Source organism: Condylura cristata, unplaced genomic scaffold (assembly GCF_000260355.1).
Source record: "Condylura cristata isolate star-nosed mole 26May11 unplaced genomic scaffold, ConCri1.0 scaffold00009, whole genome shotgun sequence".
NCBI classification, from domain to species: domain Eukaryota; kingdom Metazoa; phylum Chordata; class Mammalia; order Eulipotyphla; family Talpidae; genus Condylura; species Condylura cristata.
Genome location: NW_004567110.1, coordinates 52,224,613 through 52,249,162, shown reverse-complemented (window position 1 = coordinate 52,249,162; position 24,550 = coordinate 52,224,613). Strand labels below are relative to the sequence as shown.

General features: G+C 41.2%; 1 protein-coding gene across 3 annotated transcripts in view; it reads right to left on the bottom strand.

The window, feature by feature from the left end:
* LOC101630357 (aspartyl/asparaginyl beta-hydroxylase) overlaps positions 1 to 24,550 on the bottom strand; it is a 195,362-nt gene that overhangs the window by 51,051 nt on the left and 119,761 nt on the right. For all 3 annotated transcript variants that reach the window (XM_012722985.1, XM_012722984.1, XM_012722986.1), the window contains 4 exons: positions 19,307 to 19,393; positions 11,057 to 11,207; positions 7,477 to 7,613; positions 363 to 461 (listed from right to left, as the gene is read on the bottom strand). In XM_012722985.1, the coding sequence (XP_012578439.1) occupies positions 363 to 461; positions 7,477 to 7,613; positions 11,057 to 11,207; positions 19,307 to 19,393 (474 nt within the window). The remainder of the gene's footprint in view (positions 1 to 362; positions 462 to 7,476; positions 7,614 to 11,056; positions 11,208 to 19,306; positions 19,394 to 24,550) is intronic.

The window sequence follows — 24,550 nt, the reverse complement described above, 5'->3', positions numbered from 1 at the left end:
ACCCGCTGCGCCACCAGGGAGGGCCCTGTATTGTCATATTTTAAGATAGTCTATCAGTACTTTTTTTGTCCATCTGTGTCAACCTGTGTCATTTAAATAAAAAGGAATAACACCTGAAGTTTTAGGAGTTTTTTCATAAAGTCTTTTCCAATAGTCTGCTTAAATGGTTGGTATTTTTACACCTGAGACTCAATTATGGGGAAGGCCACACTCCTTATAAATGTCATGGTCAAAGGGTACACATTTTGATGATGAGAAGTCTTGGCAGGACATGCCAATCACTCACAATGCATAACCAAGGGTGTTCAAATGGCTCAGAGGACCCCCGCCTATGACAAAAGAGAAAGGGCAGAGATAGTTACCTTTAGATAGGGAATGCTCTCAGCAATCTTGTTCTGTGCCTTCAGGATAAAGCCATAATGCACTTTAGCAAAGCCATCATTAGGTGTCACATTTAGAACCTAAACCCAAAGAGAACAAAAGCTATTGTGATTGATTACATAATCTACAAATGAATGTCAAAACAGGTTTTAATTAGCTTTGCTGAACTTGGATTGAATGATGAGTTATATCACTATAGTGATATAACTATAGTGTTTTATCTCACTGCAGTATACTAGGCTTAAGTGACCCCATTTACCCTAGATTCAAAATATTTTTACAGCTCACTCTAATTCTTCAAGAATAAAGCAGTGAATGAAAAGGCAATGACTGGTAAAACACTGTTTTAACAATGCAATCAAAAGCATCCAATAAATTAATAGAACTTCAATACATTTTTAGTAATCAGAGAAAAGATGCTTTAATTATGCTATACTTTATGTCAACTCTGAATGTTATTATACATTTATATATACATATATCTTTTATAAATTATCTAAGAGGAAATTTAGATCTGCATTTGAAATATATCACAATCCATTCATTCGACACAATTTCTTGAGTAATCAGAGTGCTTTAAGGATTAAAAATAAAATGGCAAGTAAATCCAATATTCTGTGATTAAACCAGGTAAATAGTTTAAAAATCTATCAACTCACTGTTTATTATTACATGCATTTATTATGGCTACAGGTAAAGTGCAAATTTCCTATAATTAAATATTAGCAGTGAGAAATCCAAACAACATTCAACTTGTGAAACTGCTTAGGGAAACTAATTTACAAAATAAAAGAGAACAATGAAGGTTGGAGTTGAGTACAGGCAGAGGAAAGGCAAACATGCTGTCGCTTATCTCCATGCCTGAATCTGAGAAGGAAAGGGGGTTCACAGCCACCATGGGCTCCGATACGGAAGGGGCGGCTGTACCAGGAGAAGAGACCCCTTATCAGTCCATAGAACATCTAGATGGTACTTTAGCATTTTCCAGCTTGTGTCCACTCCTGCACTCACCCATTAGCAAAGGCAGCCAGCACTACCTTCAAAAGAGATTCAGAATCACTCTCCCATCACTTCTTTCTCACTTGCCACCTGCCCCAGTCTTATCACCTCTCCCCTACCTTCTTACACGAACCCCTAATTGCATACCTTCTACACCTCACTCTCTATATGGGGATCTGAATGGACTCACTAAATCAAAGAGAAGAGGTAGAGGTGATAGCTCATCTCTTCTCTGCTCAAAACCCAACAGGATTTCAGATTGCTCAGAATAAAAGATGAGGTTCTTCACTCTTCCACTGCTGGTGGGAATGCAAACCATTCCAATCACTACAGAAAGCTGTGTAGAGGTTCTACAAAACACTATAAATGGATCTACCTGTGACCCAGTGATTCCACTCCTAGGAATCTACCCAAAGGACAAAACAAACAAACAAACAAACAAACAAAAAACACTCATCTGAAAGGAAACCTGCATCCCTATGTTTACTGCGACACTATTTACAATAGCCAAGATATGGAGCCAACCTAAATGCCCCAAAACAGATGACTGGATCAAGATGATGCAGCATATATACACAACGGAATATTGCTCAGCGATCAAAAAAGATAAACTCACGCCATTTGTGACTGCATGGATGGAGCAGAACTGGATTATGCTAAGTGAGGTAAGTCAGAAGGAAAAAGATAAGTATCAGATGGTTTCATTTATATGCAGAATATAGAGAAACCAAACAAAGGGTCAGGAAAAAGACAAAATTTGCAAGCTGGCCACAGATCTGAGGTACACAGTAGGGGAGCGAGAGGGGACAGGACAGTGGTCATGGATCATGGTGGGAGAATGATGAGGACTACGCCTGAAGGGAGAAATCAAAAAAAAAAAAAAAAGGGGAACATAAAAAAAAGAATTAAACCAAACCAATAACAAACCCTAGAAATCTGTTGAATTGAGGCTGCAAATGGCGGGGAGGGCGGAGAGCAGAGTGAGGAGTGAGCATGGTGGACTGTGGTTATGGACCTGGGATGTCCTTGGGGTGGGTGTGGTGTGGTAGCAGCGCAAGTGGGTGATACCATATTTAAATTGTATGCAATGTTGTAAACCAGCATTACCTCATTAAAAAAAAAAAAAAAAGGTCATGCTAAAAAATTAAAGACCAGGTTCTAGGAATTAGCCTCAAGATCTCCCAGGAGCTGGGCCTCTCTACTTCTCTACTTTCTCTCCAAATTGTCTCCACCATCCTGGAGTCACTGCTGCTGCACAGCAAACCAAAGGCACCCACTTACGATCGCAGCGTGTACAGCACTCCTATAAGTCAAACACTTTGCTCCCAGACACCCAAATGGCTAGCCTCTTAACTCCATGAAGTCCTGGTCACCACCTTAGTGCTGCTGTCCTGAACATCTGTTAAAGAACAGATACCCTCTGTCTCTAGTCACTCTCTACCGTCTTTATCCCGATTCCTCCTTTTTCCTCATAGCAGTCATCACCTTTTGCCATGCTATATTTTGGGGTATCCTCACCCTGATGTAAGCTCCACAGGGGGCTTTGTCTGTTGCACTGATCCTCCGAGTTTAGAACAGTGCCTGGCACATGACAGGTTTTTCAGAAATCTGCTTCAGCACATGTCAGAATTTTCTTCCTAACTAGATCTCTGACAGCATAGATGCTGATTCCTCTGTACCCTCCTCAGCACCTGTTACAGATGAAGAAGCTGAGCAGGAAGGAGCTCAATAATACCTCTGGAGCTGAAATGAAGATTTCCAGGTTTCTGTCAGCCTAACTATGAAGGGTTTGTTATAATTATTGTACCTACACAGACAACATTTTCTGTCTTCTTCAAACACACACTCATCAAAGTAATTAGCAAACGTATTCATTTACAAAGCTCGTCTAGGCTCTAGACATCCAAACATAAATGAAATAAACTCTTTCTCAGGAAATGCTCAACCAAAAGAGAGAGACAGACTCATAAGTGGGTATTATTAATACAACATGGTGAGTGTAACAAAAGTAACAAATAAGAGGCATACAAGTAGCATAGAGAACTCCCTAGCCCATGGGTGGGTATGGCAGGGGGAAGACCTGAAAGGTGTTTAGGGTTGAATAGGAGTTCATCAATGAAAGTAAAGATGAGGGTGAATCAGGGAGGAGGCATTCAAAGCATAGGAAGAAAGGGATAATGGGTCAGAAACAGTCAAAGGAGATAGGAAATAGAGAATAAGAGATGAGGGAACGAGGCAAATTAAAATAGTTCCTGATTAAGGACCTCCCTGGTGGCACAAGGGGTTAAAGTGCAACAACTATGAAGCTATTTGCAGCCACTGCAGCACGAGTTCAATCCCCAGCCAGGGAGGTGACCCACATGGCACAGAAGACCTCTCCTGACATGCCTCTGCTCCTCTCATCAGTGCTTTTCAGTACATTTGCCTGTTGTGCTCCCCACTCTGTCTCTTCTCTCACCAGAGGGTGGACAATCACAATCACACACCCACTTTGTACACACACTACTTTTGGGGGAGAAGTGCTGAGCACCAGGAAGAACCAAAGGAGATGCCTCCCCTGCTCGATTCCTTCCCATCTCCTACTGTGCTCACCACATTTCCAGGGTGACACACTATGGTGCTGCAGACAGTATCTACTGGTTGTGAGCACCACACCCTCAGACAATAAGTGGCTTTATAAGGTTTCTGAAAACCCAGATTGAGATTAATACTAAAGCTGTTACAAGGTGTTTTGCACCTTGTGCACACACACAAACACCCCTCTAAATAACTAGGGCAGCTGACATTTCTCTCTCAGCACAAATTCCTTATATGATCCATGACCAGATTAAAAATTCATATAATCATTTACATTGTATATTGTATATTAACATTACTAAAATATTAATTTTTCAATAAAAATAAAAAATACATTTTTGGTCATTTAAATGTATTTAATACATTTTGTTGTTGTTGCTGTTGTTTTATTACTTTGTGTTCATTTTAAGCCCCAGAAAGCCTATTATTTTAATTTGGAACTTTTCTTCTTAGCATTGATACTTTCTATTATTTTCTAATTCTTTTTATCAATTCAAGTGTTTATAGTATTTTTAGAAATTTATTCTTTTATATGTATTTTTCTTAAAGTATTGGCAGCGTATATTCTTTCTAATTTATTTTGTTTACGTTCTCTTAAATTTATTATTATTTTCTAAATATTATTTTTGTATAATTCTTTCATGATTACTGGCTATTTGAAATTTTATAATTTTTTTGTAATATAAAGTTTATTTATACATCATTTTGTGCACCTTTCCATCTCAGTTGTAACCCCTGCGGGTTTCCCATCAGAGGATTCACCAGAGACAGAGTGGGGAGCAGAACAGGCAGATTGACAGAGTACACTGCTGAGGGGAGCAGTGGGTGGGTCAGGAGAGGTCTGTGTGCCATGTGGGTCAGCTCCCTGGCCGGGGATTGAACTCATGCTGCACTGGCTGTGGATAGCTTCATAGTGTTGTGCTTTAACCTGTTGCATCACCAGGGAGGGCCCTTTACTTAACTCATTTCACCTTAAAACTTAATATAGGTTAATGTACATGCGGTATTAATACATCTACCTACATATATATGAATATATAAACAAGCATATCACAAGCCCTTTGCCTGCGCATTCTTTCCTGAGTGGGTGGGCGATCAAACAGGATGAGAGACCACAGCTGAGGGCAATGGGAAGCAAAAAAGAACTGAAGCTGAGGGGGTGTCAGTCAGATTTGTGATCTGTGCTGATGAGGAGGAGAACAAGCCTGTGTGGGATTCCTGGTTTAGGCAAGAAATAATGAGGACCTAGGTTAAACTGGAAGGACTTTTGAGAGAAATTCAGAAGGCAAATTAACAGAAATTAAGGGTTTGGCAACAGACTGTAAGCTCCCCAAGAAGACACTCTGTGTCTTAACTACCATTTCTCAAGCCACTGCGTGAGGGTTTTCAGAAATAAATGTTGACTAAGTGGAGGGAAGTTGTCAGGAGTGAGGGGAGAAAAGAATAAGGACAATGTTGGACCTCAGGCCATCGTGGGTGGCTGGGTAATGGGGGTGCTGGTAGTGTGGAGGGAAACAGAGGCACACCTCCACCTCCCAAAGCGACAGAAGTAAACAGTCAACATCGGAACATTTAACAGTCAAAGCTGGAAAGCCATTAAAGGAAATAGCAATGGTTTTTATGAGTTCAAATAAAAATCAACGTGAAGAAACATAAAATAACACTAGCAGTTTTCCAAAAGTGATTTTGACGGAGGTACAAACATAGGTGGATAAACTCTGGCTAAGGAAAGAGAATCCACTAACTAAAGCTTATCATGTTAGAGGAGAGAGGACGGGATACATCCTTTCAGTCTGCTGATGCTTCTTTAAGAAGAAATCCACTCAGTTGCATAATAACACTACCATTTAGATGGTCCGCGTCCTGTTAGGCGTATTCAGACGAGATCATGATTTCAAATGTATCTATATATACGAAAGCAGGTAAATTTATTTTCCAAAGTGAAGTAAAAGCTTTCATGTAGCTGAGATATAGTATCAAGTAAAAAGAACACATATATTTAAAGAAGGCTTTGAAAGGGCAGTGAGAACAAATTCACAGTGGTGGAGAAAAACCAGAAGATGTTCAGATGCTTCCCTAACTCAAATGTGCTTGGCACCCATCATAAACTGACCACGGAATCATGTGTTTGGGAATGAAGAAAAGGAACGAGGAAGCAATGAGGGAGGGAGGGAGGAATCGCACAAGTCCATCCTGTAAGGGGATTCTGTTGCACATGTATGTCTTACAACTACCCGGTCCTGAATCAGACGGATTCTGGTTGGATGCTTCCCTAACAAGGCAGGGAACTCAGTTCTTGCTGTGGCTCTTAGTAAAAACAACACCCCTGTCGACTCATTTTACGACCTGGATTTGGCACGTTAGTGGATGGCACACATCTCAACACTGTAGGGCCCATCCATGATGCGTAGGTATTAAAGACACTATAAAAACGAATGACCTTATTTCTGCTATTTCAGAAAATATGAAGATTACAATACGGCAGAAAAGACAACTGCTTGAAAATTAAGTCAATTCATCAATAAAAATAAATCGAAGAAAGCACCATTTGTGATGGACTCAGCTGAATGTGGAATCACTTCATTTGACAGTATTTCAAAAACAGAAGGAATTATACTGGCTTCCCCTGAGAAGCAGGGTTTTTATATAAAGTACACCAATTGGAAAACCATTGACCTAAAGGCCCGAATGTAAGAATAACAAGTAAATGTGCCCATATTTCTTTTCCAGAGGCATTTTCTTCTTCCACCTTCCAAGTTCACTTGGTATCCTGTTTATCCAGTACCAAATGAATTACCCCATTGCTCTAAGGAGTAGCAGTTTTCCAGATTTTATAGCTATTTGTTACTTAAAAAAGTACCTATTAAAACATCCAAAATGAGGCAGAAATCCTTTTACAGGATAACTTGCCAGAGAATTGAAGCTTAGATGCCTGTAAAGGAGGGAGTTTACACCACCTGCCTGAAGGCTTCTGTTCCACAGTCTCTCTAAACTCAACTTCTAGTTTTGTTTAAAGATCTATTTATTTACTCATAAAGAACTGGGGTACAGGCCAGACGTGCAGGGGGGTGGTGAGAGCATTCACCAGAGTCAGAGAGGGGAGCAGCGGGAAGTTTAGGAGAGGTCTGCCACAACCTGTGGATCACTTCCCTGGCTGGGGATCAAACTTGTGCTGCAGTGGCTGCAGATAACTTCAGAGTGCTGTGCTTTAACCCATGGCACCACCAGGGAGGGCCCCCCAAGAACATTTTCTAAAAGCCCATTTGTGCACTGACAAACAGAAAGTTTTAAATATCTCACAACTAAAAGCGTTAACTAAAATTTAAGTCTTCTGATCCAGAAAATAAAAAGGAATGTGCAAACAAAGCTTAGAATATGTTTAACTGTAGTCACATTTAAATTCTATTTAACTTAATTTAGAAACTTGAGGCTGAGGGGTGAAGGCAATTTATAAATAACATTAGAACTCTGTGTTCAAAATAACTTAAAAAGGCTAATGGAGGAGTGGTATTTGCTTACCTCTTCATAAACCTTCTTGGCGCTCTCATTGTCTCCCAGCAAGAGGTACCCCACGCCCAGGTCATTCTTTAAGGATGTGTCCTCGGGAAATAGCTGAACCAGTCTCTGTAGGGTAAGCAGGGAGCCTCTCATATGACCTGGTGTGGTGAGAACAACAACAAAAACCAACAGAAATGGAAACAGACCATGTACATTTCTGCATTGAGACTATAAATCACAAGACATTATTCAACAGAGCATGCAAACAGAGCATGCTAAACTCAGCCTCCACCTATTGATGACTACAACCTGTCATAGGATTTCATCACGCAGTTGCAACAATATCAACAATTCCTATATGTAGTTATTGAACATAATAGTAATTATAAATATTTTAATGACACTCTAGTTTTCTAAATTCATCAATATTTATCTTCGTATGTTAAATTCCCACAAGAATGTTTTCCTTGTCAATTCCTTGGGGGGAAAATGTTTCGCGGAGAAATTTCTGGTTTACTCTGTTCAACTTTAAAATTATGATTAGAGAACAAATAAAAAGTCTAATGGATTTCAGGGTTTAGCATCCTGTGTGAACCCTGAAGATAGGTAGTGAGGTCCCCTGATGACATTATTTCCAGTTAAGGGTTGACCGGCTCTGCCATGACTGGCGCAGTGAGAAATCACCCAGTATTATGGCGCCCTCTGGCGGACGACCGCATACTCTGCACAACATGAGTCAGGAGTACCCCAGCTTCTAACTGTGAGACTGAAGTCTTCAAATTTCTGGGGGCATACAGACTGTCATTACTCCTCCCCACCACTGGAAAGAGAAACTATATATGTGGAAATGTACACAACAAGGCTAATATGCCTGGAAAAATGAATAAATTCCCTAAAGAATTTAGGTGCCCACAAACTCGTAAAGCAAAAAGTGTGATGAAGCATCAAAAATATAAGTCTTATGCTCCACAACAGATTATTTGACATAAACCATCACCCACTAATCCGTGGCCTGCTCCCCGGGACTAGCTAATCTGAGGTCTGCTTAGTTTTTCATTCCCTCACTAACACATATGGCTTCTTTTTCTACACTCTTCTCCCATCGGCTCACACTAGGATCACACTTGTCTGTTTCTAGTCTTCCCCTGTTGGCTACAACCAACGTCCTGCTGCTGTAACCTTTTGCCTTTCTCTGCTGCCCCAGGCCCCTGCCCTATTCTGTGAGGGAACTTGGCCCTCTCCTATAGACTGCAAGTACTTCCCTCCTCACAAAGCTACTTTTAGAGAGTTGGCCTCAGGAATCAGATGAATGATGTTGTAGGGATTCTTATGAAAAATCCATGACAAGCAAAACATGACAATTTTTAAATACAGAATCAGTAAATAACCAAGGCTAAGCAGAACCATATTGAAGGCCAAGGCATGAAGAAGTCAATGATTCTAATTTTGCATCCCAGGTGAGTATTGAGGGCCTTCAACAGAACCCCTGACCTGCCTTTTCAGTCCTGTTTATGCATGCTGGGTTTTTCGTTCTCTGAACTGGCTGGCCCTCAGGAACATAAGTCCACTACGGTGAAAAAACTAACTTTAATTCCTTGTTCAGAAAAATTGAAAAGGGCTTACTGGCTGTGAATATTATACTTGTAAGAATCTCTCCTAGTGACACTGTCATGGTAATCCCAGGGAAAGGAGATTCCCCACCCTGAGGAAGGGTGGAGCTGGGCAGAGAAGTGAAGCTAGAAAAAAATGGAGAGAAGGACTGAGTGAAAAAAGACCTGGCTGAGGAGAAAATCAAGGGGACCTGGAGGAGGCACATGGAGCAGAGACTTCTGAAGAAGCTGTGCTCGCTGAGCCTTGGGCTTATACCAGGGACTTGGGACTTGGAAAGACACTTGAAAGACACAGAGATGTGGTGAGAGACCTATGCGAAGGCTGACGATGGCAGCCTTCATCTTGACTTACACTTCGATTTTACCCTTTTCCTGACAGACTGGTCTGCCCCCTTCTGCCCCTTTCCTTTAGTCCCCACAGGAGATACCTTAGACTGGAGTGGGCTTTCAGGCCTCAGTGCCCCTGCTTTAAGCCATTCCTGTTTGGCTGGGCAGTTACCTATGAGGGGATGGGTAACTTTGGCTGCTTGATTTGGTAACTTTATTCTTTCTCTTTTTCTTCTCTTTACTGCACACTAATTGCATTAAAGTTCCCTTCCATTGAAGAGCTAAGTATGTTTTTCTTGATGTGGCAGATGACAGAACCCATTCAGAGCAGGGAAGTTTGTGAGACCAAGAGAACCTCTCACCTTGGCTAGTAATAATATCAGTAATTTGCCTATTTAACTTTTCTAGCCAAGCACCAACCACGGCAGTTACTCATGGCCTAGATGCTTCCCTCATATTTTACTGATCATATATGGATGGGGGTGGGGGGGGGTGGATGGTGCAGAATCACAAATCTGGCTATCACGAAGTTAGGTTATGATTTGCCTTACTGCTTTTTGGACTGAGAACCAGAGTCAGTCACAGAGGATGCTTTATGCTGCTCTTTTCAAAGCTTTTGTAAATTTATTTAGTGATTAAAAATTCCCTTTCTGGGCCCTCCCTGGTGGTACAGCAGGCTAAAGAACAGTACTAAGAAGTCAAAGCCACTTCAGCATGAGTTCAATCCCCACCCTGGAGGTGACCAAATTGCATGGCAGACCCCTCCTGACACACCCGCTGCTCCCCTCAGCAGTGTACTTTGTTGATCTGCCTGTTCTGCTCCCCCTCTGTCCCTGGTGAAGCCTCTCAACGCACCTGCACCTCTACTCTATACCTCAGTTCTGTATGCATAAATAAACCTTTAAAAAAAAATTCTCTTTCTATCATTTTCCTTAGTACAGAATCACAGCTTACAGATAAAATGTTTAATGCTTGCGACTCCCAACATTTCTCAATAGAAGTTGTCCCACAGATTCCACCTCCATGAATCAGGTTGCTATAGTTAAGAGAGAAAAGAATTGCCAGGGAGAATTTTTGGTTCCAGACCTATTCATTTAATTAGCTAAGATACTTTAAGCAAACTCTCCAATCTCTTAACAACAGTTTATCTCACCTTTAAAATGGAGGAAGGAGTGGAAAGGAGATAAAATTACCACCTGCATCTTTGCAATTGTTAAGGTTAGGATTGCTATTTAAGTCTAAGACTCAATCAGGCAAGTGACCTGAAATGAATCCTAAAACTTGGATAAGGGCCTGGTGATTGAGGGGTTAAATCTCAGCGCTATCAAGCTACCTCCAGCCACTGTGGCAAGAGTTCCATCAGGGAACTCATGGCACAGCAGCCCTCTCTGGCCTTGCCCGCTGCTCAAATCAGCAGTGTATTTCAGTCCACATGTTTGTTTTGCTTCCCACTCTGTCTCTAATGAGTCCTCCCATGCCCCCTGTACCACTGGCCTGTACCTCAGTTCTTATCTGAATAAATAAATAAAAATAATAGCTTTAAAAAAAACAAACCTGGATTCACTTTCTGGTACCTAAGTTCTCCCAAGTATACACAAAACCCTTAGGCTCCTTTTATATAAAGGCATCACATCTGCTTTTGTATGTATCTTATTCCGTCCTACCTAGAAATTGCTGCCTTTCTGACCTTCGCTTCAAACTGAGTTTCATCAGGTCGGCGGGGACATCCGGCAGGCCGGCCACCTCCTGGTAGGTCTCAATGGCCTTGCGCAGAATGTCGTTGCTCCTCCTCTTCTCAGCCAAGTCATCTTCACACTAGAGGAAGTTCCCACACTGGATAAATACCCCGTGACCGGCTCCACTTGTAATCTCCCAAACTATTTATGAAAAATTAACTTTTGTATGTGGTTTAAAATGGTCAAGACATATTAAAAAAAATCACTTTAGCACAAAAAAACAAAAATCAAAGAAAAGAAACAGATCATGCTATTTTCATAATATGAAGGTATGTTAGCTATTAAAGTGATAAAGAATATCATAAAAGCAAGACTCATCTAATATATGACGGGACTGGTAGAGATTCATATTAGGTTATATGTTAACATTACATAAGCAAGACTCTACTCCATAATTCTAGATCTTTCACTAGTTTTATTCCTGGGTTCATTCCTCCGTTCTATGCATTGGCAGACAAATCAAGCATGGCAAAGTCCCTTTTGCATTTGTTTCATTCTAAAAAGGAATGACAATGTGCACACGATCGTTCATGTACGTGATGGTTATCAGTACTGTGGATAAATCAAAGCAGGCTTGGCAGGGCAGGGCGAGGGGGCAGGAAGGAGGCCAGCTAAATCAGGATGATCAGGGAGAGCCTGAAAGAGGTGACATCAGGTGATGAGGGGCCTGGTAAGCCACTGCCCATTCTAGCGTACACTGTGCGAGCTGGGAAGAGATGTGATGTACACTGGAAGCCATATGCAGAGCAGACTGCGGGGAGGGAAGAAGCAGAGAGCCCTGTGAATGCTCCGGTGGGAATCCACAGAAGAGGTGAGCGAGGTCTGGATGAGGGCAGTAGTGATTAGGTGGTGAAAACTAGTTGGATTATAGATACATTTTTTTTTTAAAGATTTATTTATTTGTATATACAGAACTGGGGTACAGGCCAGAGTCTCAGGGGTGGTGAGAGGCTTCACCAGAGACAGAGTAGGGAGCAGAACAGGCAGATTGATGAAGTACATTGCTGAGGGGAGCAGTGGGCGGGTCAGGAGAGGTCTGCCACGCCATGTGGTCACCTCCGGGGCAGGCAGGAATCGAACTCATGCGGAAGTGGCTTTAGCTTCTCATTGCTGTGCTTTAACCCGCTGCGCCACCAGGGAGGGCCCGGATTATAGATACATTTTGAAAGTGAGTGCTAAATGATTTGCTGAGGATCTGAGTGCAGCATCTGAGAGAAAGGGAGAGAGTAGTCAGGGAAGAATTCAAAGTTTCTGACTAAAACAAACATCAGGCAGAACTGCCACTCCTTGCAGAATCAGGCTCGTGAGGGTATGAAGTCAGGAGTGCTATTTGGGACATCATAAATCCCGATGCTATTTCCAAGCAGGGATACTGGACAAGAAGGTGCACTCAGGTATCTGAAGTTCAGGAGAAAAGTCAGCATTAGAGACACATAATGGAAAATCATCAAGGATAGAGAAGTGATTGAAAAATGAGAAGCCAGAAACAGTTGGGAGTGCAGATAGAAAAAAGAAGAGGTCCAGGAAAGAACGGGAAAGAGCTGAAAGTTTTGAGGTTATCAATGGTCAGAAAGACAAGGCAGGATGAACAAACTGAATGGAGTAGACTACAGAAGAGGGGAAAACAACAAGGAAGTAGTATTTTGGAGGCCAGCTGGCAAAAGGGACGGAGAGAGAGCTGAGTGGTGCTAGAGGGCCGACAGGTGGGCTGTCAGAGCTGAGGCCAAATGCTGGATGGGCTGCACGGTCCTTGGCTGGCATGGCAAGACCTGTCCGAGGTGGGGCTGAGGACCCGGAAGCAAAGGAAGTGGTTGCAAGAGGAAACAGGAAGAAAGGAGATGGAGACCACTATTTCAATGAGTTTCACTGTGAATGGGAGCCGAGAAATGGACCAGGAAGGGCAGGGGAATGTAGACAAGAGTTGAATATTAGAGCACGTGACAGTTGAGAGGGGAAGTCTGATGATGCAGAGGGGGTCACAGAAATCAGGAAGGATGTCCTCCAGCAGGCCCGAGGGGGCAGGAACGGGCACAGGAGAGTTCATCTGTGCTAGCAGGAAGGAGGGCAGACCAGAGGGGGCAGATGCAGGACCTGCAAGCAAGGGCAGATGGAAGTTCTCTTTGGATCTTTCTATTTTTTTAGTGAGTTGAACAATATTCTTAGCTAGAGATTGAGAATGAAGAGTGAAATACCACGGGTAAGTGAGGGTAGAATATGTAAAATGGTCACCAAGGTCTCATCAGATTTAGTAGAGTGAAATGTGAAAATTATCCTTGGAGGAAAAATGATACTAGCTAGATGCTGTAAGTAGCACACACAATGTTTTACCAGAATATCCTTGTGAAACCTGTTCACCTTGTTAAACTGTTTGCTAAAATTAATATATATAAGTGCCTGCAACATAAAGCAAACTCCACCTATGAAGAGGTGGTAAGAAAATGATGATCCCTTTCTTCACTACCCCAATATGAAAATCTTAGAATCAGTACAAACTGATAAATTATCTATGAGAAGCTTTTCAGAAAATAACACATGTAAAAAATAACTTGTTAATGGGTACAGATTTGGGAAAGTTTCCCAAAGTAATGAGTGTTAGAACTGAAGCAGGGTTGACAGAGGAATGGATGGATTTACGAGAGAAAGAAGTTGATAGGACAAAACATCTAGATAAGAGCAATTCCCCCTTGCTGTATTGAAAAAAGTTTCAGGACATACCACTGCCTCTTCAATTTTGTAAATGTCCTTTAGAATAGGACATCTACCAGGAGAGAAAATCCAGTGTTAGGACCCCATTATCGTGCCTATACAGTCCTCCATGTAGTTATAGCCTGGCTTTTCTGTGTAGGTATCAATTTCTGACGAGTTTGGCTATGGAGTGTTAACTCCCCGAAACATGGTCTTCATAGATGACTTCACAGAATGGAAGTTCCAAAACTGAGGGTCTCTTTGAGACCAAGAGTTCGGCTTGCTAATTTAGTAGCCTCTTCAAGCTTCCACATTCATCCTGAAGGAGTCTCTTCAGGCTCTCCCTGGTGGCACAATGGGTTAAAGCACAGCACCTTGACGCTACCCTCAGCCCTGCAGTACGAGTTCTATCTCCAACCAGAGGTGATCCACATGGCACAGACAATCTCTCCTGTCTTGCCCGCTGCTCCCCTCAGCAGTGTATTTCAGTACATCTGCCTGTTCTGCTCCCCACTCTGTCGCTAGTGAATCCTGTTACCCTCCATACCTCAGACTTGTATCCCAGTTCTTGTGTGCACAAATATTTTTTTTTTTAAAGATTTATTTATTTGTGCATACAGAACCAGGGTATAGGCCAGAGGCTCAGGGGCGGTGAGAGGCTTCACCAGAGACAGAGCGGGAACAGAACAGGTAGATGGATGAAGTACACTGCTGAGGGGAGCAGTGGGCGGGTCAGGAGAGGTCTGCCACACCATGTGGTCACCTCCGGGGCAGGCGGGAATCGAACTCATGCAGAAGCGGCTTTAGATTCTCAATGCTGTGCTTTAACCCGCTGCGCCACCAGGGAGGGCCGCACAAATATTTTTTTTTAAAGAGTCTCTTCAATGTCAATAAAGGACAAATGCCTTCCAACATAATCCTCCTCTATACAGATAAAAATAAATACCTTTAACTAAAATCAAAAGATGTATGATCTATGTGCCTTTTCCACGCTCCTCTGTCAACTTTGAGAATTGAGAAAATATCAGTATTAAAATAGCACATAAATCTTTAAAGATCTTCTGAATGAAACTGAACAAGATTGCCTTGAAAATAAAAAGTGTCCAGATTGATTTTTATTGGTTTAGCACATGTAGGAAAAGTGTGCTGAGCTAAAACCGAACATTGGTTATATTATGTCAGCATCACAAAGTCTTTCCATGACTCGACCTAATTTACCCCCAACCTTCCTAGGAGATGTGATATTTTTTGCCTCAAAGACATTAATGGCTTGTATAAGGTAATAAAGTGCATGAATTTGTAATTCTAGAGTTTGTACCAGATGTTCAGGGAACTCAGTTACAATTGATTTTTGCAATGATCCAACAAATAAGTATTAATGTTACTTTAGAAAAAACAGATACTGGGCCCTCCCTGCTGGTGCAATCGGTTAAAGCAGAACACCATGAAGCTGTTAGCAGCCACTGCAGCATGAGTTTGATCCCCAGCCAGGGAACGACTCACATGGCGCAGCAGACCTCTCCTGTCTCACCCACTGTTCCCCTCAATGGTATTTCAGGGATCTGCCTGTTCTGCTCCCCACTCTCTCTCTGGTGAATCCTCTCACCCCCTGCACCTCTGGCCTATATCCCAGCTCTTGTATGCATAAACAAATAAATCTTAAAAAAATGAAAAGAACTAACAGTTACTATAGTTTGCATTTAACTTAATATTGCTGAATTTTGCAATTTCTTGGGCTATTCCAAAGTAATTGTTTCATCTGTGAACAGAATTAAAAAGTCACCATTACTCCTTGTATAAAAATCCATCTTCTGTTCAGCTTTTATTTTTAAAACGATGAATTTAAAATTTCTTTTAAATTGCTCTATTAAAATTTAATTTATCATGCCTAAATTTTGGTTTTGCCACATTAACATTAATAGCAATACCACCTTATGGCATAACAGTTTAGAGATAAGATAAAATAATGCCTGAGCCATAAATCTCAGATCCCTACTATTAAGTAAGAGTCTAAACACAGCAATCACCATGTGCAAAAAGAGTCTATTTCTTTCAACTTTGGTACCCTCAATTAGTATCACACATAAAGTTCTAAAGCACAAAACACGTTTGCCATAACCAATTGAGCATTTGAATCAATCATTATTCTCTTTATTTAATATGCTTTTCTTAATTAAGTGACTGTCAACAGTAGCGGCAAGCATCTCACTTCCTGGAACAGGCTTGCTCTTTTGGTAACACACACAGTCTCTCTCACTTCAGGGCAAAGATGATAAAGATATTGTCTGCTAATCCTGATTTGCGCCATGCCTAAGAGGAATTTATTAGCATTAATTTTTCACAATTTAATTCATTAAAACTTAATAAAAATTTAATGATCATGTTTTAATGGGGGAGATGAGAAGAATGTGAGCATTTGTGTCTCAAGTGGTTGCCACTTGGAGCTCAGAGCCAAACACACTTGCTTTATTTATAGATGTGTTAGTTCTGATGAGTATCGTACCCCAGTGATGGTGCTGACCCCCTCAAAGGGGTACTGTCAGCTGCTTCTTGCTCTGAAAACCCTTTGGAGCTGTGCATCTATTGTTTCCCAATAGGGTTGACAATCTCATGCCCACACCCCCTCCCTAGCAGGGCTACAACAGCTATACTGTCTGACACCCTTGTAGATCAGCCCTGGCTTGTGCTCTGAGGCCCAGACTCTATAAGTCCAATGATCCACTGGACAATGTCCACTTGAACATCTAATAGGCATCATCTGACATTTGGATCTAATTAGCAGAGTCAAAAGGGAACTCTTGAATGTGCTCTCCCCAAACCAGTTCCTCTATTATTAGTCTTCCCAGTCACTAACTAGCGACTAGCACTAGCCTCTCTTCAGCTGGCAAAACCAAAAGCCCAGGTTACTCCTTTCTTTGAGCTTTACATCTAATCCATCATTCAGGTCTTCAGTTCTACCTTGTGCCCACTTCTCTGTCCCCATGGCCCTGACCATCATCTGAGCCACCCTATCTGGAGTAACTCTTGCAATTCCTCTTGCTTCTCCTTTTGCTTTCACAATCCTGGCAACCAAAGCATTTGTTACCACAAAAAAAAAAAAAAAAAAAAAAAAAAAAACAAACAGATGGTGTCACACCCATGCAAAAAGCCTGCCATGGCTTCCCAGCACACAGACTCAATCTGTGAGGACAACCACCGGCCCGCCCATGCCCTCCCTCTGCACACTCTTCTCTCCATGCTGGAGCTTATTATGCCAAGGTTATTTCCATGCATCATGGCCTTTGCCCCTGCTGTTACCTCTGCTTGGACAGCTCCTTCCACAACCTTGCCACCTCCCTCAAGAGACCTTTCTGGTCACCTTGTCTAAAATGCTATCTGCCCTGTCACTTTCAAACACAACACCTGAAGTAAAAAAATCGGAAATAGGTCTATTTCTTATTCCGTCACCTTCTTTTCTTTATGGGAATGTATTATGTAAGATGATTTCACATAGTTATTTTTAACACTTTATAATATTCTTTAAATATGTATTTATGTATAAAGATTTTGCATGCTTCGCTCAGATGTCACCTCCTGGGTGAGACCTTTCCCTGTGATCCGACATTTCAGCTCCCTCACGTGGCTCAAATCTGTTTCTTCTTTGCTCTCCTTGGAACATCTCATTAGCAAGCATTTAGATCTTCCTCCTCTGTCTCCTACTATACTTCACCATTACAGTGAAAGCACTGTATTTTTTTGTTAGCCCTTACATCTTTTACTGAAATTATTTATAGATCACTGAAAGTTTGCACAAGAAGTTGTGACTCAACAGATTCATTTCACAGATGAGGAAAATGACTAAATAACTAAATTGTCAAAGCCAGCAGAGTCTCAGTATACTGCAGACTCTAACTCTTAAGACAAGCCCTCTCCACCTTCTCTTGAAAGCACTTCATGTTTTGTCCATGATACACATATGAGGTCTAGAACAGGGTCTGACATCTACAGCCATGTCCCACACAAGGCACGCTGGTCAACCATGTGCCATAGGTCAACCATATGAAAGTGGTCCCCCTATTCCTGCTTATCAGTGCAGCATACATTGCCCGTGTGCTCAGGAACAAAGAGAAGTCACGAATGGCCCAGGTGTTCTATCAATCTGCTCTCTGATTTGTTATACCAGCAAAATGGAGAATTTTGTTTGAAGAGTACATACATCTCTATGATGTCTGCTCAATGAAAAACATAACCCATCACTAAACACCGGCTAGTAAGCTTTCACTAAATAATTTTGGAATAACTCTTAAAATCATTTCCACGGGGATATAACACTCACAAAGACAGAGACCTGGAGAGTGTTTAACTATAAGGACCCCAGGGGCCTCCCTGGTGGGTTGTATCAGCACTATCATCGTTACTGCCTGAGTTCAATCCCTGGCTAAGGAATTAACCCACATGCAGCAGACCTCTCCCCTCTCCTGTCTCACCAGCTGCTCCTCTCAGCAGTATATTTCAGTGGATCTGTCTTTTCTGCTTTCCACTCTGTCTCTGGTGAATCCTCTCACCCCAGCATCTCTGACCTGCACCCCAATTCTTCTACATAACAAATAATAATTAAAAAAAAAGATCCTAATATGTGGCACACAAAGGTTTACAATTATAGAGAAATGTGGAAAAGCTTCAGGAAATGAAGAGTTGGAGTAGAGAAAGCCAGAGAGAAAGGAGGTGGCTACATGGGGAAAGGGAAAAGGTAGCTAAGAAGTAAGCCAGCTGAAAGAATTCACAGGGAAACAAAGTACATTCAGCTTTATATTTCAAGAAGTCTTTCCTCTTAATTATTGCAACCTCTAATTATAAAACTGAGATTCTGAAAGCTCTGAGAAGCTGACAATGTAGGGGATTAAATAAAAGGAGATGTGAGTGTGTTGGGAAATTAGTGACCAAAGTGTTAATTTATCTCGGGCTCTCCCTGGTGGCACAACAGGTTAAAGCACTATGAAGCTATCTGAAGCCACTGCAGCATGAGTTTGATCTCCAGCCAGGGAGGTGACCCACATGGGACAGCAGACCTCTCCTGACCCTCCCGCTGCTCCCCTCAGCAATTTGTTTTACTCAGTCTGCCTGTTCTGCTCCCCACTCTGTCTCTGGTGAATCCTCTCACGCCCCACACCTCTGGCCTGTACCCTAGTTCTCGTATAAATAATAAGTTATTGGAAATAATAAATAAAAAATTATTGGGAACAATTTTTTAAAAATCAAGTGTTAATCTCCACTCTCTTTTCAAAATAAGAGAAAAACCATAATGGGGAGGGAGCAGGAAAACAATGCTAAACCAGTGTATAATAGCAATAACTGTCAAATTAAAAACAGTATTTTTATGCATATGCTTGAGAAACTGATCTCACATTGATGTTAGAAGGGGGAAAAAAGAAAATACATAGTAGGTGGTGAAAATTCAATCACAAAGAATAAGGACATCAAAAAAGGGTTTTAAGGAGAAGGATTTTAGAATACCTGAGCCTTCCCGTATCTCGCCCGAGGACTCTGCGGGTATTTGCGTACTAGTTCTTCAAATGCATTCACTGCTTCCTCAATTTTTCCCTGTCAGGAAGAGGAAATTGTGTAAACACCAGAAATTCAAATATTTGGTTTGCATTGATTATTATGGCAAGTGTATTTAAAATTCACTAAATAATTTTGTCAAAATTTCTTGGACTGCACTCTAAAAATCTTATATAAAAATTTAAACTCAAAAATGACAGCACACATGGGCCCTCCCTGGTGGTGCATGGGTTAAAGCACAACACTAGGAAGCTAAAGCCAGTTCAGCATGAGTTTGATCTCTACCCTAGAGGTGATCCAAATGGCATGGCAGACCTCTCCTGGCCCCCAGTTCTGTATGCAAAAATAAATAAATCTTTAAGAAAAAAATGACAGTACCTGACAAATGATGTAATGTAGTTCTTTGCTAAAGAAACTGCATTTGCCATCTCTGTGCACTCCTAAAGGCATTGTTTAGGCTTTAATTTGGGGGGGAAATACTACCAGCAGCTAGCCGGCCTTGGAGTCTGCAGTGAGGTCTGAGGCACTTGTTAAAATAGTAGGAAATTTTTATATATGTATCCTCACTTATTTCCTATTCTGTTTCTTTTAATTACTGAGAAATGAGTTTTGATGTCCTCAAATGTAATTTTTGATCTCTTCCTCCTTTCAGTTCTATCACCGTTTTGTTTTAGTACTTTAAACATGATGTATCCAGGCTTATGTGCATGGGTAGATATACACAGACATACATATACATATACATGTGTGTGTGTATGCATGTGTATATATATAGTTTTTACATTATTCTTCATTTTATACATTTTTTCATCTCAGTTGTCACCCCTGTGATGAAACTACTATCAATCTACTTGACCTAATAGAACATTTCACCCAACAACAGAAGATAACACATTACTTTATATTTTGTCAAAACGTAAAGAATTTCACATTCTGGCTCATAAAGTAAACCCAAATCTATTATTTAGAAATGATAATTATGTAATGTGATAAAGATCACCAATATGATGGTAAACATATTGCTGTATAGAAATGCTTCAAATAAACACAACATATACCTTAGGTTTACACAATTATGTGTGTCAACTATATCTCAATAAAAGTAAAATTTAAAAAGTAAATTAAAAAAAAACAGCAGGGAACAAAACCAGCATGACGAGGGCCATTTGGTCTGGCACCTGCCTGTCACTGAGCATCATCTCATCTGGCTAATTAGGGGCCTCCCTGCTTCTGCGTCCTGTGACGCTCCCCAAACTCACATGGACCCTCCTACAGATGGTCCACACACCTCTGTCTCTGACTACTACCAGGTGCAAAGAAAAGAAATTTCCATAGCAAGTGCGCTTGGTGAGAGTACTGACCTGGGGGGAAGGACCCCTCCTGACCTCTCTCCATCCATTGACACAGCACACTGGAAACAAACACCACGAGTTCTTAACAAATTGGTATATTCATGCATTCCACAAGTACGTGCAAACTCTTTGTGGTGTATGTGCTCTGACCTTCACTGAGTGAGACTTCATCTGTGAAGTTTATGTCACATGTGTGGCTGTGCCGAGCAATCTGTGGGTTCCGACACTGCTATTATTTACAACTACTTCTAAAGGCTTGACTAAACATCCAGGAGTCAGGCTCAGGTTCTTTAAATCATATCCTTACACAAGGGATGCTGAGGGGCTAGAGGTGGATACACACACAGTGGTGACCAGTGGAGGCTACCCGGTTAATCCAGGCTCCCCCACTAAGAAGGGGTGTGACTTACAGCTTTGCCTTTGGTGCCTTGTCTATAAAATAGGAACAATGATGGTACTGACCACCTTGTGAAGTTGCTGTGAAGATTAAGATCTTATACATAAAATGTTTATAGATGCTTCAGGGAGTATGGTACATTTTATTATCATTGTGGAGCATGTCGGGGATGGAGTAGGATTTGTGGGCACAAGATAATGGTGCCTGTTCCAAGTAAGTCTCTTTCCTGGTAGGCAGTTTAATAAAAAGAGACTAAGGACTGGGAAGTAGAGATAAATCAAGTCAGGAACACATTCTCTAAGTTACATTTATAGTCAGAAATAATATAGTTTGCATTAATTGCATCTCCAATTAATATGCGCTGTTGCTCTCATAATATTACTTAAAAGAGTATATTGAGGTCAAGTTTAAGTTCACAGAGAAATTAAGAAGAAAGTAGAGATATCTTCTAGACCCCACACATACACAGCTTTCTTATTATCACAGCTCTCCAAATGTGATACATTTGTTACAACTGATAACACATTGACGCTCAAAATATCATTCAAAGTCCATAGGTTATCTTATCATATAATCTTGGTGTTGTAAATTCTATGGGTTTGGATAAATATGTAATGATATGCATCTATCATTAAAATACTGTATACAGTATATTCACTGCCCTAAAAATCATCAGGGCTTTGTCTGTTCATTCCTTCCTGTCTCCTATCTCCCTTGGCAACCACTAATTTATTTACTATCTCCATTGTTTTGCCTTTTCAGACTGTCATGTAGTCAAAAACATATAGATAACCTTTTCTTCTTGACTTTTTTAGTTAAGAAATGTTATTGAAATTCCCCCATGTTTATTCATGATTGAAGGGGACATTTCTTTTCAGGGCTGAATAATATCCCGTTATCTGGGTATTACCCACTCTTCTACTGAAGAAGACGTTGGTTTTTTCAAGTGTAAGCAATTAACGGTAATGTTGCTATAAACAACATACAGGTGTTTGTGTGGGTATGTATTTCCAACTCCTCTGGTTAAATACTAAGGGTGGGACTTCTTAAGTATATAAGAATATATTCTGCTTTGTACACAACCAACTCTCTTTTAAGAAGCTGTAGCAACTTGCATTCCTACTAGTGAGGAGTAAGGGTCCCTCACTAGGATTTAGTATTGTCAGTTGTCCAAATGTTGGCCATTTAATGTGAAAAATTTGATGGGAATCTCATTCTAATTTGTACTTCCTCAGTGATGTATGAAATGGATCATTTTTTCCTATGCTTTTGTGCCATGAGTGTCTCTTGCTTGGTCAGAGATGGTTGTTAAGGTATTTGGTTCACTTTATAAATTTGAGATGTTGATTTATTGTTGAGATTTAAGGTTCTTTGCATATATTAGATACATTAATCTTCTATAACCACTATTTTATTTCATTTGTGAATGATTTTAGGAGATGAAGGGTTCATGCTCAATATCTTGATCTATATGCTTTTCTCAATATTGGTTTCCTACAGCTACTGATTGTCACCAAAACAACAGAAATCTCTCCTATCCTCCAGCACTGAAGTCCAGTGTCTGTTTCACTGGGCTGAAATGAGGGTATTGGAAGGGCCATGTTCTTTCAAGAGGCCCCGGGGAAGAGGCTGTCTCTTGTCCCCAAAAGCCTTCTTGACTTGGAAACACATCACTCTAGTCTCCACTATCACCCATCTGCATGCACTTTTTTTCTACTCGGCATCAAATTTCTCTTTACCTTGCTCACTGGAAACATGTTACATTTAGAGATAAACTGGATAATGTAGGATCATCTTCTTGTCGCAAGATCCTTAATTTACTAACGCCTGCAAAGATCTTTTTCCCCAAATATGTATTAGCTTTCAGCAACTAGGATTAGAACGTAGATGTCTTTCTCAGGCTGCTGTATGCTACTACATGCCTCATGCAATTTAAATTGCAAAGGTTGAGGCTATCTTTGTGAAAATCATGCTAAACATAATATCAGTAGATTTAATATCAGTAGATTTAAAACACAGGAATAACAATATTCATAACATACTTTTGAATAACAATATTCATAATACATTTTACTCTGCTTGATGCTCCCTTAGTCTCATGCAAGTCTTAGTAAAAATAATGGAGTATTGTGCACCACCCCTGATTATCTTCCGGGCTTCCTTGAAGACGCAGTCTGTGTGACTTCCCAAGATGTCATCAGCTGCTCTCACCTCAGCAGCCTGACAAAGTAAATGTGTTAGTTTTTAGCCTGAATTTCTTTTCTCCGGGTACTTACTAGACTAGACAGTTCAACACCTAGTACTCTTGTGTTATTCTGTTTAAAAACTCAATTGCGGGCCCTCCCTGGTGGCGCAGCGGGTTAAAGCACTGCATTGAGAAGCTGAAGCCGCTTCCGCATGAGTTCGATTCCCGCCTGCCCCGGAGGAGACCACATGGTGTGGCAGACCTCTCCTGACCCACCCGCTGCTCCCCTCAGCAGTGTACTTCGTCGATCTGCCTGTTCTGCTCCCCACTCTGTCTCTGGTGAGTCCTCTCACCCTCCGCATCTCTGGCCTGTACCCCAGTTCTGTGTGGATAGATAAATAAATCTTTAAAAAAAAAAAAAAAAAACTCAATTGCAGGAGAGCATATCAGTGAAGAACTGCCTGAAAAGTATCTGTTCTTTGATATAGTTTTTATTTTTCCTGGAACCAAGACACTTGATTGGGAGGCAGAGGGGCATGCACCCTGTAGGAAGCTGGTGGGCAGCAAGCGTTACACAAAGCCCCACCCCTGCTCATGTGTGTGGTGGGTCCCCAGGTGCCATGTCAGAGTGGAGGCGCTGACGGATGATAATGTCCCTTTGTGAAGAAATAAGCAGAGCTCTCTCACCAGACTAGGTGCAGAGCAGCTGTTCAGATGAGCACTATTCGTCTCATTGTGCATTGCTACACCCTTTGTTTTGCCCACAGTTCACTCCAATCCTTGCACAGGTCAGAACCCGTGGTGTGCATTTCCGTGTGATGACTTTATTCTAGTTTTATTAAGTTTTCCTTCTCTCTCTTGAGAGAAGGGAATCATGGTCAATGATTCCAACAAAAGAATACATTTCATTATGTCACTTCAAACCTCTTTTCCAGTCCCTATCAAAAGTAGTGTGGTTTATGAGAAGACTAAAAATGGACTTCCACAGGACCCAGAAATTCTGCTCCTAAGTACTAAGGAACATAAAAATACTAATTGGCAGAGAATGCTGCACCCCTGTTCATCACAGCACTATTTAAAATAGCCAAGATATGGAAACAACTTCAGGGCGAAAAAACAGATGTGTGGATCAAGAGGTGGTACATGAATAAGGAGCTGTCCAATCCATTGGTATTTTTTTTTTTTTTAAAGATTTATTTATTTATTCGTACAGAACTGGGGTACAGGCCAGAGATGCGGAGGGTGAGAGGCTTCACCAGAGA